The sequence below is a fragment of the Meles meles genome, chromosome 21 (assembly GCF_922984935.1).
Source record: "Meles meles chromosome 21, mMelMel3.1 paternal haplotype, whole genome shotgun sequence".
NCBI lineage: Eukaryota > Metazoa > Chordata > Mammalia > Carnivora > Mustelidae > Meles > Meles meles.
The window spans coordinates 2,774,383-2,790,271 of NC_060086.1; the positions used below are offsets into that span (position 1 = coordinate 2,774,383).

Consider the following 15,889-nt stretch of genomic DNA (forward strand, 5'->3'; position numbering starts at 1 on the left):
ACGCAAACACACCTATGATGAGGTTTAATTTAAAAATTAGGCACAGTAAGAGATGAACAAGAATAACTACTAATAAAATTGAATAATTATAATACCCTATAGTAAAAGCTATGTAAGCATGGTCTCTCTCTTTCTCAAAATATCTGATTGTCCCACGCTCATCCTTCCTTCCTGTGAGGATGTGAAAAGGTAAGATGCCTGCGTGATGGGACGATGTGAGACAAGTGGTACAGGGCATGGTGACGTACCATTAGGCTGTTACTGACCTCCTAAGGGCAGTGAGGAGGGTCACCTGCTTCCGGACCACCGTTGACCATGAGTAGAGGAATCCCTAGGAAGTGACAGAGCAGATGGGGGGACTACAGCCCGGCGCAGAGAACATGAGTAGAAGGGATGCATCAAAGACATCACGAAGAATCAATTTGCTCGGAAACCAGATTGTGCAAAACTTCACTGGACAATGACGCAGGGTCTTCAACAACGGATAGCATGAGAATAATAATGGTGGGGGATGTTACAGATCCAAAGGCATTTAAGAAACCTATGAGCCAAACACGGTGTGTGATGATGTTTGGATCCTTATTTGAAGAAAGCAACTGTACATGTGTGTGTGTGTGTGTGTGCGTGTGTGTGCGCGTGTGCACAAGTATGGACAGAGAGATTGCACAGAATTTGAGAAATGTTTTTAAGAAACATGGTCTGGGTGTTGAACACTACCAAGTGTAGTGTGTGTTGCGTCTATGCTGAAGAAAGCCTTTATACGTTAGCAAGGCGTTCTAGAGTTTTTACAGCTGGGATGGCAGGCCGTCTGGGGACGTGCTTTCGGAACGCTGAGGGGCCGTAGCTGGAGAACACGTAGCAAAATGCTGATACTTGTTGAAACTGAACAATTAGTACGTTTGGATTAATTAGACTGTTCTGTTGTGGTCTATGTTTCAAATTCTCCATAATAAAATGTTGAATTAAAATACAAGAAATTAACATAAAATGGAATGACTGAATTCTTCATTCTCCAAAAAGCAAGAGGGGAAAACATGGCAAGAGACAACATAATCAAAGCCCTCGTCCACTCAGGGTGGGATTCCTAGGCCACATGAAATCAGCACTCAAGAATTTCAGAATCTCTGTGGAGGCCATTTTATTCCATGACGGACATCACACGCCGGCCGTCCACGGAAGGTCTCTTGAGCAAGATTTGTTTGGTGTGGGGGTCTGTGTGTGTGTGTGTGTGTGTGCGCGCACATTTGTGTGTTTTTTCACATTCTACATGTATGAGCTTATTTCGTCTTTAAGGGGATGGCAGTACATTTCAATAAAGAGAGCAAAATGGCCCTGCTATCTAACGCCATGAACGGTTTAAATTAACTCCTCTTGCTCTTTCCACGTCCTACAAAGCGCCATTCTGCACTGTGGTGAGAACATCCCTTAGCAGTGAGGGCTAGAAGAGCAAGATGTCCCTGCGGGTTTTCAGTCTTTACAGGTGGGTGGCTCATCAGCTCTGTTCCGATGGGGACTCCGGGGGGGCTCACCCTCTCCTTTCGGGAAGTGTCATAGAAAGGAACAGGAGGACACACCGGGGCTGGACGGGCAGCCAGGAAACTCACGTACTTGCGTGCAACTGAGGCATGGAGCAGAGCTACGAAAATTCTAAACATATTTTAAAAAACGAAAGTCTTTTCCCAAAAGTAAGCAGCAAAAGAGATGAAGAGTTCTCGTTAAAAAAATCTCATGTGTCTGGTGGCCATCTGCATGTCTTCTTTGGAAAATGTCTGTTCATGTCCTCTGCTCATTTTTAATCAGATTATTTGCTTTTTTGGTATTGAGTTGTCTGAGTTCTTTACATACTGTGGATAGTAGCCTCTTACTGGGTACGTCATTTGAAAATATATTCTCCCATTCAGTAGGCTCTTGCGTTTGCAACAACATGGGTGACTAGACGGTAGGATGCCGAGTGAAATACATCAGTCAGAGAAAGACAAATACCATATGATTTCATGCAAATACAGAATTTATAAAACAAAAACAAACAAAAATTTAAAAAGAGACAAACAAAAACAAAAAACGAGACTCTCAGATATAGAGAACAGACTGGTGGTTGCCAGGGGGGAGGAGACACAGGGGATTAAGAGTGTATGTTCATTATATCTCAATAAAACAATAATGACAATAATGCTATTTTCCTAACTCTTCCATAGGCAACTGGCTCGAACCATAAAAGGAGTCCCCATGCCCTAGCTCGTTTAAGTCACTCCAAGCCCTCGGTACCACCGTCCAGCAGACCCCGAGTGGAAGAGTGAACACCCAGCCCTCGCCCTCGAACCCTCCACCTCCTCGCGCTCTTGGCTGGGACTCCGTCCTACTCCTATATTCCCTTTGGCATGTCACTGCCAGGTCACAGGGAACTGCTGCTCCTTGACCCCAGTGTTTTGAAATGGAACTCCTCGAGTCCCCGCCTACAGACCCTCCTCTGCCTGTGTTCACTAAGCGAGCCTACGCAGTTGCTGGGAAAGGTGGGAAGCATCCTTCATGCCCACTTCTCATGCACGCCTCATGTCCAGTCACCGAGCAGGGACTGGTAAGTCACACCTCCTGAATGGTGCCGTCTCCACCCCCTCCTCTCCATGCCTCCTGAAGGACCAACGTCGGGTACCCACACGTGCTCCTCTCTCCGCTGCCACAAGCTCACTCTCTTGGTTTTGCTCTTATTCTGGCCCACTTCTTCTCAGTCTCCTCTCCAGTCGCTCCGCTCACACCTTGAATGTTGCTTTTTTCTGGACTTCTGTCTTGTCCTTTCTTCTCCTTTCCCTACACAACCTCTTCCCTCTCAAGACTTCAGACATGATCTATGGACCAAAGATGCCCAAGCCTACTTCAGGCCTGGGCCTCTCTCCTTAGCTCAATCCCTACACAGCCAACTGCCTGCTGGATACACCCGGGTGCTTCAGAGACTAAACCTTCTCCCAAACCTCCTCCCATGGTTTCCTCATCTCAGAGCAGCACCAGCATTTCTCAGTTGCTCGAGCTACTGACATGGGAGTCGGCCTTGACCTCCACACTCCCACCACTGCTTTCATGCGCTCAGTCTTCCTCAGACACTGTCTCCTCTACCTCCTGAATTTGTCCACATCTCTTCCACTGTCCCAGCCATAGTCCACGTTCTCGCACTGAGGTTTCCTTCCTCTGAGTCTCCTCGGCTTTATAATCCACTTTCCACGTGGTGGTCGTAATCATCCTTGATTTTAAAACAAGGAAAAGCCAGATAACTTCACTTCCCTTAAATCTTTTCAAAGGAGCTGGGTGATGGGTACATGGGATACACACACACACACACACACACACACACACACACATACTCAGACATACACACACATCTGTGTGTGTGTATTATTTATATATATATATATATATCTATCTTTTATTTTTCAAAATGTGTACAGTGGTCCTTAAGGAAAAGCCAAATTCTTGTTTACAAGTCCTCTATAACCCAAGCCCCAACCACATCCAACATGTTTCCCTCTTCCTTTCTCGACTCCAGACATCTGGAACTCCTGCAGTTTCAGAATATTTCCCTTTCAGAATCCCAATCCTTTGCACATACCATTCTCTCTGCCTGAAATAGTTTTCTCTGTTGAGACACCTTATTGAGCTATGACTGACATACAAAAAGATGTCCTTATTTAATGCGTACACCTTGATGAGTTTGAAGATAGGTATACACCTGTGGAACCACCACCACAATCTATGTATTACATATCCATCACTTCCGAAAGTCTCCTCCCACGCTCTTTATTTATATTATTTCTACTATTATTTTTATCATTTCGTGGTAAGAACACTTAAATCATAGGATCATCTTAACAGATACAGAAAAACACTTGACAAAATTCAACATCTGTTTATGATAAAAACCTAAACAAATTAGGCATAGAAAATGTGTACCTCAACATAATAAAGCCCATGTATGATAAGCCCAGAGCTATTATCATACGCAATAGTGAAAGGCTGAAACACTTCAAGATCAGAATAAGGCAAGTGTTTTCGCTTTCTCCTCTCCAACTACTGGAAGTCCTTGCCAGAGCCATCAGTCAGGAAAAAGAAATACAAGGCATCAAAACTGAAATGGAAGTAGTAAAATTTCCCCTATTTGCAGATGACATGATTTTATATAGAAAAAATATAAAGACTCCATCAAAAAATTGTTAGAGCTAATCGATGAATTCAGTAAAGTTCCAGGATACAAAATTAACATATGAAAATCAGTAGCAGTATTATACACTAACAATGAGTTACCTGAAAAAAGAAATAAAGAAAATGATCCCATTACAACAGCATCAAAAACGATGAAACACTCAGGAATAAACTTAACCAAGGTAGTGAAAGATTTCTACTCTGAAAACTGTAAGACATTGATGAAGGAAACAAATGAGGACACAGACAAATGAAAATATATCCTATGTTCATGGATTGAAAGAATTCGTACTGGTAAAATATTCATACTACCAAAGCCAGCTATAGATTCAATGTAATATCTATTGAGATTCCCATGGTATTTTTTGCAGAAGTACAAAAAACAATTCTAAAATTTATATGAAACTACAAAAGGCCCTGAATAGCCAAAGCCATCCTGGGAAGAAAATACAAAGAGAGAGCATCACATTTCCTGATTTCAAGCTATACTATAAAACCACAGCAATCAAAATCTGTGATAGAGGCATAAAAACGGACAGACAGATCTACAGAACAGACTGGAAGCCCAGAAATAAACCCCTACATATATGATCAACTAATACTGGACAAGGGAGGCAAGAGTACTCAAAAGAGAAAAGACAGTCTCTTAAACAAATGGTGCTGGGAAAATTAGATACTCACACATAACAGAAAGAAACTAGACCCCTGTCTTATATCACTCACAAAAATTAATGCAAAATGGGTTAAAGACTTAAATGTAAGACCTGGAACCATGAAACTTCTAGAAGAAAACAGAAAAGAAGTTCTGTGGCATGGGTCTTGGCGATGATTTCTTGGACATCGAAAGCACCAGCAACACAACAGGAAAAAAAACGAGTGGGACCGTATCTAACTGAAAAGCTTCTGCACGGCAAAATAAATCAACAAAGTGAAAAGACAACTTAGGGAATGGGAACAATATTTGCAAACTACATATCTGATGAGGGGTTAACATCCAAATTTATGAAGAAATGATACAACTCAAAAGGAAAAAAGTCAATAAGTAGGCAAAAGACCTAAACAGACATGTCTCCAAAGAAGACACAGGAAAGGCCAACAGGGACAGGAAGTGACGATCCGCATCCCTAGTCATTAGGGAAATGACACCACAAGGAGCTGTCACCTCATGCTCGTTAAAATGCTCCTCACCAAGAAGACAAGAAAAAGGATCCCTTCTGCACTGTTGGGAGGAATGTAAATTAGTGCACCCAGTATGGAAAAGGACGGAGGAGCCTCAAAAAAATTAAGAATCGAACTACCAAGTGATCCGGCAATTCCACTTAGGGGAACATATCGAAATGAAAAGAAAACGCTAACTTCAGGAGATATATGCCCGTCCATGTTCATAGAAGCGTTACTTACAATAGCCAGGACACGGAAGTCACCCAAGTATTCATCAGCAGATAACCGAACAAAGAAACTGATCACATATACACAATGGAATATTGCTCAGCCATGAAAAATGAGGAAGTCCTGCCATTTGTGGCAACATGAGGGCATTAAATACCTCAAGAGCAGTGTAAGACACAAGTCAGAGAAAGGCAAATGCTGCATGACCTCAGTTGTATGCAAAACCTAAAAACAAACTCACTCTAAGGACAAAAGATCGGATTTGTGTTCAGCGGAGGCAGGGACGGGGGAGTAGGAGAAAGGAGGTCAAAGGGTACGAACTTCTAGTGACAAGATATGTATACATTAGGGATTTCACATACAGCATGAGGACCACAGTTAGCGCTGATCTAGGATTTGCATAAAAATTGTTAAGGGAGTAAATCCCCAGAGCTCTCTTCACAAGGGATTTTTGTTTCCCTTACTCTTTTTATTGTATCCCTAGGAGACGCAGTAACCATGTCATGGTATGCATAATTCTAGCCATCACGCCACACCACTTAAGTTTGCACAGGGACGTGTGTCCGTTACATCTCAATAAAATAAGCCAATTAGTAAGAAAGCACAACACATGATCTACCCTGTTGGCAGAGGCTGAAGGACACAACACAGGCATTACGCTGTCCAGGGGAGCGCTAGGACGTACTCATGTCATCCAACTGAAACTTCCTGGAACAGCCTTACTCCCACACTCTACACCCACCTTCTCTGCCTATTTAAATTCGCTTTATTTTTAAAGTCTTAAACATCATTCCCTTAGGGAGGCTCTTCCCAGCTCCCCAGGCTAAGTCATATTCCCTTGTCAGATTCTCCCACAGCGTCCTCCCAGCCTGTCTTTTCATACTGATCACACTGGTAGTTACGTAATGGTTTTTGTGCCTGACCATAAATGTCATCGAAGTAGAAGCTATGTCAGTCACTGTGGTGCCCCGTGACATCCTGCTAGAGCACAGAAGGCACTCAACAAGCCCCCTTTCTATTCAAAAGCATTCCATGCCTTTGGAACTGCTGGCCATCTATAACATATGCATCTCGATCAAAGGCCAGTGCGTGAAACCCCAAGGCCAACCCTATCCCCAAATGACCAGGAGCTTCCCCCTGAATCTGATCACAGACATACTCGAATCCTGCACAAGGAAGATAGTCACGTGGCCAGACACCAATGCCTGTAGGGGAGGGAGAACCAAAGACTCACATAATCTAGAGTAGGGAAACGAACAGAGCTGGTGGTCTGGTTTCTCTCCCCACACCTTTATCTAAATCACAACATCCACCAGATGGGACAGACGAGCCCAAGAATTCCAAATGGAAGACGAAAGTCACAAGAAGCTTCTGGATAGCAAGGGTCTCAGAGAGGGCAGGGGGAATTCTGATGGTAAAGAGGGTGCTGGAAGACGAGTCCCGCATGGATGGAGACGTGGCTGGGGTGGGGGTCATGGCACCAGTCACAGCTGGTCTTGACCTAAGACATCCACCTTCTCCTGCCCTCAGACATTAGCACTCATGGTCCTCAGACTTTCGGACTCAGTCTGGGACCATATGTATATCAGCTCCCCAGCTCTCAGGCCTTCAGAGTTGGGCTGAATTATACCACCAGCTTTGCAGGGACAAGAGACAAGGTGGGAAGCAAAACTGTGAGCAAGAGACCAGTGTGAGTGGGATATTCCATGTTCATGGGGGGGACTGGGGCTTTGGTGACCCCAGACAGCCTATAACTGCTCAGTGACCCCTTTGAAGGAGGCGACCCTTCAGATCTGCTGCCATCGTTACCCTAATTGGCTCAGGAACTATGAGGGTAACCTGGGTCACTTGGGTAACCACGCAGGCTTTCAGTGTCTTGAACTTGAGTGTCCTGGGCTGGGCACGATGGCAGGGTTGCCACCCTGGGGCCCCCTTGGGTCAGGAGAATGGCACCTAAACACCTTAGGAAAATGGTGTGGCCCAGGAACACCAGGCACTATGCAACCAGCCCCTATGGCAGCCAGATCAAACTCGGCCATTTACGGACACTACTGTCACTGAGCAAACTCAAATACACACATCCTTTGCCCATCGCGCAGCATGACGTGAGTCTCAAACTTCGCAGCCACTGTCACGGAGCTGCGCCAAGGGGAAGGTCCCGGGGCTTGAGTGGGCAAGAAGGTCATCACCTGGTGTCTCCCCACACCCTCTAGTTTGCAGGCCTGCGTCTCGCATCCCGGTCTCACAAATATTTACCAAAACGTACACACACGGTCCTTGAGGTACCCGATCACGCAAAAAGGTTTTCTGAGAGTCTGAGGGTCTCATAACGTCTTTCTCTTGTCCTTCTTTAGGCACGGCTGCCCGACAGGATTCGGCAGACCTGGGTGTCACCCTTTTCTACAAGGCTCCAGAAAAGATAGTGCCTCTTCTTCCCGGAGAAGTCGCTGGATTGGAGAGGTCTGAAGAGGTCTGAGGTCTGGTGGTGATTTTACACCACTTAAAAGTAATCTACCTGGTCTGCTCTCCTCGGAGAGTTTTTTTTTCTCTTCCCATTTGGACATGTTACAATGATACGCCTTGTTAATAGTTTCTGATTAATGTCACTCAGAACAAGATGAAACCTTTCATTTCTGATCTCATTTATTTTCTCAGTCCTGACAAGCTCTACTCCCCACGCCTGGACGGATTGTTCTGGTCACAGGAAAGCTGCCTTTCACCCAAGCAACGGCCCAAGAGTCAACCCTGCTGGTGTTTTTCCCCGAACCACAGTGAGACTTTGCATTTTGATTCTTGTGACACATCTTTCCTCACTGAGGACGGAAATAAAAAGTAACAAAAAATGTCAAAGAAGAGTTAGAAAGACTGCAGATGGGCCCATTTCTTGGTGAAAAAAAAAATCACAAAGATAGTGTTCTTATATTAAAATCTTCCTATGTAACTAAAACATTAGAATTTGGGTCATGTCTTATTTCAAAAAAGGTTTTATTTATGAGAGAGAGAGAGCGAGAGCGAGCGTGGGTGGGGGAAAGGCAGAAGGAGAGGGAGTAGCAGGCCCCCCAGTGAGCAGGGATCCCGACTCAGGGCTCAATCTCAGGACCCTGAGATCATGACCCGAGCTGAAGGCAGAGGCTTAACTAACTGAGCCACCCAGATGCCCCAATTGTGCATAATTTCTTATAGGTTAGTTTGCATAATTGTATATGTGGATGCTATATGAAAATTATGTGTGTGTGTGTGTGTATTAAACAAAGTTCTGGGTTTTTTTCAAGCAATGGGGATGGCTTTCCTGACAATGTATTTATTATTCATCTAATGCTTGTTCTGAGTGGCACGAAATGGCACAGAATGAAAGAACCAATATAGTTTGTAAAACGTGGATTACTTCATGTAAAGGGAGCCCTGTCATCAGAAACCCTGCAGTCCCCTGGTCGTACACCGGCCCGTGAAGGTCATGAGAAAGGTGGGTGCTGATACCGAGGGTTCCTGGGCTGTGTGGGCCGGGCAGAGGGAGAAGAGCCCCCGTGGGCCTGCGGTGGCTGTGAGTGACACCCCAGGAAGGCCTTGAAAGCCGTGGATCCTCATCTGAGTTGCTTTCTAAGGAAAGCCGTGTCCTTGCCAGGAGGCAGGCTGAGGTCAGGCTGCAGACCGGTGGCTCTCAAGCCTGGGTGTGCGACAGACTCACCCCGGAGGCCTGTTAAAATACCGGTCACTCAACCGCAGCCCAGAGCATCCGATTCAGTAGGTGGGAAACAGGGCCCGAGAGTCTGCATTGTGACCAGTTCCCCGAAGAGGCTGATGCAGCTGGTCAGGGACGGGCCGCCGACCGGTCGGAAGCTCTCAGCCGCGAGCGGAGCGCAGCCGGGAGTGGAAGGGAAGCCGGGGCCGGGAGCAGCGCCTGGAACTGCCCACTCTGGCCTGCTCGTAAGGCGCCCGCGCAGCAGAACGCGCTGGGCGCTGGGCTGACCCGTGGCACATGGGCTGTGCTCTGCAGGGCTCTGTTTCGGGCTGGAAGCCGATGGGGCCCCTGCCCCCCTAGTGGAGGGGCCACCACACAGGACCATCACCCCCAGCACCACCGGGCCTGGCGGAGCTCCAAGCACAGACCTTTGCAGGATCCAAGACGCGGCAAAGCCATGTCCTTGCAAGTGTGGGGAGACCAGCACCTAACCGAGCCTCGGCACTGGATTCTGCCGCCGCAGCCTCCGTCTTCCCTGGACCACCGGGGGCAGCGGCAGTGGAATCTGGGAGCCTCTCCTGACCCCTGGCTGCACGGGGCAGAGCTCCGCCGTCATCTGGTCCCCCCTGTGTGGTGACGTCTTACTCCTCACAGGCTTCCTTCTAACAGCAGACAGAGACCTCCAAGTCTCTCTGCTCTGAACAAACAAAACTTCACTCTGTCCACACAGGGCTCCCGTGGGCTGCTCCTCTCACGGGCGGCTGCCTGGAGCTCTCACAGGTGCCACAGATGTTCATTCAGGCATGAATGTACAAGACACCCAAGGAGCCATGTGCTGAGCGTGGCTCTACACGCTCGGGACACAGAGGGGAGCACATCAAAGACCTGGGCCCTGAAAGCTTGCGATCAGTGAGGGCAGGGTCGAGAAAAACAATGCTCACAATAAATACGTCAGTTCTGCGGCATGCCAGAGCTCAGTGAGAACTTAAAGAAAAGAGAAGGCAGCAGAATACCACAAGGACACGGGAGGACAGAGCGAGGTGGGGGCTAAGTTACAGGCCAGGTTCAATACGCCGGGTCCAGATCTTCTCCTTCTGTTAAATTCCAAACGGATGAATGACACGTATCTTCACGTGTGCACGGGCTTTTTAATTATGGGGCTTTACAAAGAAACCGTATGCAAATCCCATCCAGGAAAGAACCCGGCCTGACGCTGAGAGGAGCGAAAGGGCCGGCGGTCTTCGGAAGGGAGCGATGTGAGGAGGCGGGGGGACGGCCTCACTGTCCCCTCCTGCTCATGCGGCCCAGATGGCCATCACAGGCACGATGCCTTTCATTCCACAATGGGGGGTCAAGGGTCGAGGAGGGGCTGACGGAAGGTTCGGAGCCGTGAGGGAGGGATCCATGAGTGAGACAGGATGCAAAAGGAGCAGCTCTGATTAGGGCAGGAGATCGGCACTGGGTGTCTGCTTGATAGGACAGAAACAGGAACGTGGTGGAGGGAAGCAAAAGAACTTCAGTGAATTTTAAACCTTACAGTTGTGTCCCGAATGGTTTCCAACAAGCCTGCTTTCCCGGGGCTCGGGTATGCAAAGGTTCAGGACAAAGAGCAGTGGACAAAGAGGCCCCAGCTGGGGGTCTCCCCAGCACCCACCCTTTGTGGCGTGGACAAGACATACAGTGAAGTGCTTACTGGGTCTTCAAGGAACTCCCCTGCCCCCGCGCCAACTCCTGGCTATGGTTAATTTATCTCAACTCTGTAACAACGAGGTTGGGATGCATCAGTGTGGCCAACTTGCGTTTTCTTCTACACTGCCATTCACGCCTTCAAACAACATCTTAAACAGAACACAGTACAACGGACCCCCGGACAACACGGGGGCTTAGGGCGCTGACCACCTGCGTGCAGTCAGAAATCCACATGTAACTCTTGACTTGCCAGAAACTCAACTACTCTGAGCCCACAGCTGCAGACCACAAGCCTCAGCAATACTGTAAAGAGCTGATGAACACGTATTTTCTATGTTGTGTATATCACATACTGTATTCTTACAATAGAGTAAGCTAAAGAAAAACACGTGATTAAGGAGATCATAAGGCAAAGAAAATACATGTACGACACTGTACGTTCGGCATGTGAGCGAACCCGTGCAGTTCAAGCCCGCGTGGAGGGTCAGCCATTTACATGCCATCTAACCGTGAGGCCGACCTGGGCTGAGGGCCCAGAGAGAGGACCATCCTGCAGCATGGTCCTTCCCCTTTCCCCTCCTCCTTCTTGGAAGCATTTCTAAAGGAAGGTCCCACAGATATGGTCCTTCTCGCTTCCGGCCTCTTAATGATTCCCTGATGCACACAAATCATGAAAACGCATGCCGTGGAAATACTCACTAAGGAGATAACGTACTTTGAAGAACACGTTAAGGAAAGAAGAAAAACTGGGTGGAAATGGGAACCGAATTCTCTGGTTCATGTCCAGTGTGGGTCACCGAAGCATGAAACATGGTTCAACCTTTGCCGAAGGGGAAGCCCAGGGTCCCCATGTCTAAAGAGGGTGACAAGCCACCGGCACATTTTCAGGAGTGGGACGGGTGACTGCTTCTACTGTGTGCCAGCTAAGGAAACTTTAAATACATGTTAAGGATGACCAGGCAGCTCGGCTCACAGACAAGAACGAGGAGGCAGGGAAGCCGCGCACAAACCTTGATTCCGAGTTCGATATTTTCTCCCCCGTACACATCCATCCCAGGGTCCAGGAGACCGATTTCCCCGAAGAACTTCCTGTTGACCACGAAGGAGCAGCCAATCATGGCGGGTGTCCTGTGGGGGAGAGGAGAGGTTAGAGTCGGCTGGCCGACCTACGACTCCGCCGCGGGAAGGAAGGAAACCCCGCCGTCTGCAGCCTCTGTGGGCCTTGCGAAGTCAGAGAGAGACAAGCACTGCATGTTCTCAGTCCCGCGCGGTGTCTAGAAGAGCCGGACTCATAGAAACAGAGGAGGATGCCGGTTACCGGGGCTTAGGGGCTGGGGAACTGGGGGGATGCTGGTCGCGGGGTCTGAACGTGCAGTGTGAAGGTCAGTATGTTCTGGAGGTCACGGGCACAGCAAGGTCATCATCGCCAGGAGACCGCACCCCGTTCTTCAAGCTGGGAGACCAGCTCCTAAATGCTTTCACTCCGCGGGAAAGACCACGACGGGAGGGAAGGTGTTACGCGGCGGCGGCGATCACACGGCCGTGGGAAACGTATCAAGTCAACAGGTTACACCCACCGCTAGGGGCCAATTATCAATTTAAAAAAATTATTTATTTAATTGTCAATTAAAAAAAAAGGAGGAGCTAAAGCCACTATGGCAACAGGCCAGCAGCCCCTCAGCAGGCCCCGCCCCGGGAGGTGCGGGGTTTCACTCGGGCACATTGAGGCACGTCACCCAAGTTTCCGTCTCGGGCCCGCACACGCTCCCCGAAGCTCTGTTTCAGTTTTGGGCCGGTTAGCGTGCCCGGGGCATCTAGCGGCAGCCCGGCTTCTGGGAGCTTACACAGGACGGTCTCCTGTGACCCGTGGGGTCTGCAAACACGGGGCTGGGTCTCGTGGCACGTCAGCCAACAGCCATGTGATGCGATGAGCATCCCGGGACGGCTGCAAAGACGCGCAGACGTAAGGACCAGGATGGGAGACGACTCATCCGGGAGACCACCAGCGCCCAGGGACACACCGCCCCAGCCTGCCGCGGAGGGTGCCCCGCAGGAAAGATGACAAGTCCTGGCAGCAGGCACCTGGGTGGCTCGGTGCGTCAAGTGTCTGCCTGTGGCTCAGGTTGTGACCCCAGGATCGAGCCCCGCGTCGGGCTCCCTGCTCAGCTGCTCAGTGGGGAGACTATTCCTCCCTCTGCCTGCATCCCCCTGCCACCCCCCTGCTCGCTCTGACAAATAAACAAACAGAATATTGAAAAAATACTACTACTAATAAGAAGAATCGGCAGGGTGGCCTGCGACCAGTAAGTCCGGAAACAACGATGAATACTTCAGTTTCGGATACGTGAAGCCGTGATGATCTCTTCCAGCGTGGGAAGAAATCAGCTCAGTGAAAATCGGAGGCAAAACCCACCCGAAGCAAAGCCTCAGGGACGAAACCGCGATGCCGGCTGGAGGCAGTACTGGACCAACGCTCATGCAGCTTCGCCTGAAGCCCGGCCACGCGCATTTCTGAGGAGGGACAGCAGCCGAATCGGGCCGAGGCCGCGGAGATCGGGTGCCCTGAGTCGCGGTGGGGGGGAAGGGCTCAGCACCCCCAGACTCCGGTCCACTCAGCGCTCCTGAGAAGGCTTCCTGCAGGAGCATGTGCCCCGGCTGCCGACGGCCAGAAACGCCGGTGAGATGCTCTCTGGGGAGAAGAGACAGAAGCCAGGGACACCTGCCTGGGGCCTGCGGGAAGCGCTTCATGGGGTGAAACTCCCTCTAGCTGAACTGTGACCCTCCATGTCAGAGCCTCGTTTGCTCCTGATCTGGAGCCCTTGGTCCCATGCGGGAGGGAGCGGAGGGCCACACTGGAAACACCCGCGCCCGGAGCCGATGGGAGCAGTCTGAACGCTGGTGCTGCCACGGAGACCAACACTTGCGTGACGTTAACGGAATGTTCTGGATACCAAGTAGCACTGTGCAGAGAAGGGCACCGTGCACAGAGCAGGGGCTCAACGAAGACGGCTCCTCGGCCCTGTCACTGGGAAGCCCACCCGCAGTGTTTTCTCCAGAAATCCTGTACCAGTCACAGCCCCGGACATGGGGGGCGGCCCTCCACAGGTATCACGTGGGCCACACCAGGGAGGGGGCACTCTGCCTGATGACCCTCTCCTCCCGGTCCTGCGGCCCTCAGAGACAGGCGGCTGACCCTAGCATGGAAAAGCACAGTGTGAGCCCACCATCTCCCACCCCTGCCCCAGCCTCGACCAACTGAACCAGGAATGAGCACCAGCCCCAAACTGGGTCCATCGAATCGTGTTTTTCCTGAAACTCAGAGTCGGGAGGATTCTGGAAGCGAGAACCACATGGCCTCCTTCATCTGCAGGCCTCAGGGCGCCATTTTGGGGAGACTGCCTTGGCCCCGTGTGCAAGTGCACGATTGTGCCAAGGAAGGAAGCAGGTGCACGGTGCTGGTGAGAGGCCGTGGTGAGGGGCGCCTGGTGACTCTGGCCTTCCATCGGCTGACAGGCCCAGCTCTGCCTTCTGCCCCACCGAGGTCGCGCAGGAGCCCCCCAAGTCTTGGTGTTCTATTCTTGACTGAAACCGGGTGGAGTAAGTCTCTGTTCTTTGCAACGAAGCGGTGATGAGAACACACGCTCCCTCCTCCTCCTCGTGATTGGGGGAAGGACGGTGTGTTCTCACGCAGCCAGCGGAGCAAACTGCAGGGAGGAGTCATTCTGGGGGAACTCGGCACCAGGGTCCACCCATGTGATGGAGAAACGCCAGCCACGGGAGGTGACAGGGACCCGTGGAGGAGGGGGGACAGGGGCAGCACAAGGAGCACCTCGGTTTTCTTGAGGGCAAGTGCTGAGCACCTCTGGAAAGGTGCACTGGACTGTCCCCCACAGCCTACGCTCAGCATCTAGAAATTCCCAACAGTAACATTCACGTGTAATTAAGATCCTGCCCCGAGACGTTGTGCTTTCCAGCCCCCTCAGGCAAGCGAGGCTGACGCAGTCAGATGGCATGGGCAGGCCGCACACACTCTCGGAGGGGTGGCTGGGATGAAAGGGTGTTTCTCAGAGACTGGCTCGGGGCCCATCTGCACCAGCATCACCGGGATGGTTTTTAGAAAACGCAGACTCCTGACTGCGGCCCGGAACCATGGAACCAGGTTTCCGGGGACGGGACACGGGAACTTGGGTCTGTACCAGCAGACCCGTCATGCGGAGGCATCTGCCCCCAACTGGCCAGGTGCCCGAGGGCACAGAAGGTCTCCCCGGGAGCTGGGGCCTTGCTGACCCAGAGCAGGCTGCCTACTGGGGACAAACAAGTGAAAGTAACACAGCCGGGTGACAGCCCCCTCGGGGAAGGGCTCTGTGACACACTCAGGGACACCCTGGCTGAACTGGCCCAGAACCCAGGACAGCAGGGAGGTGTCCTGCAGCCCAGGCTGACCAGGAGGGGCGTGGAAGAGAGAAGAGGAGGAGGAGGAGGAGGAGAGATGGGGGCAGGAGGGGCGGGAGGGGGAGGAGGTGGTGGAGGCTGAAGAGGAGGGGCGAGGAGGGAGGGGGGCTTCAAAGCACGAAGCTCTCCCTGTCAAGGAGGGCAGACGGGCTGCTTGTTCCTTCCAGACCCCTCTGGGATCGCCCTTTGGGAAACATCCGGGTCTGTCAAGCAGTGTGGTATTCCAGCAGAGCTGGCTTTATCTGGGCGATGTTTTCCCCTGCAGTGGCGAGGAGAGAAGAATTCACAGCAGGAGCCGCCCCGGGTCCCCTCTGTGCTGGTCACAGCAGGAGCCGCCCCGGGTCCCCCTTGTGCTGTTCTGTTCAGCACATTCAGCTCGGTTCCCTCCCGGGAGCCCTCGGACTCCTCGCCATGGAACGGAGCGGTCCCCAAGGGCCCCTCGCTGGAACAGGCCGCAGCATGGAGGATGCGGGACAAACTCGTGACCATTCC

The 15,889-nt window shown here is 50.7% G+C and overlaps 1 protein-coding gene across 1 annotated transcript in view; it reads right to left on the minus strand.

Annotated features, from left to right (window-relative positions):
* Window positions 1-15,889, minus strand: part of GALNT17 (polypeptide N-acetylgalactosaminyltransferase 17) — a 429,831-nt gene that overhangs the window by 97,903 nt on the left and 316,039 nt on the right. The window contains exon 6 of the mRNA XM_045993859.1: window positions 11,956-12,073. Coding sequence (XP_045849815.1) covers window positions 11,956-12,073 — 118 coding nt within the window. The remainder of the gene's footprint in view (window positions 1-11,955; window positions 12,074-15,889) is intronic.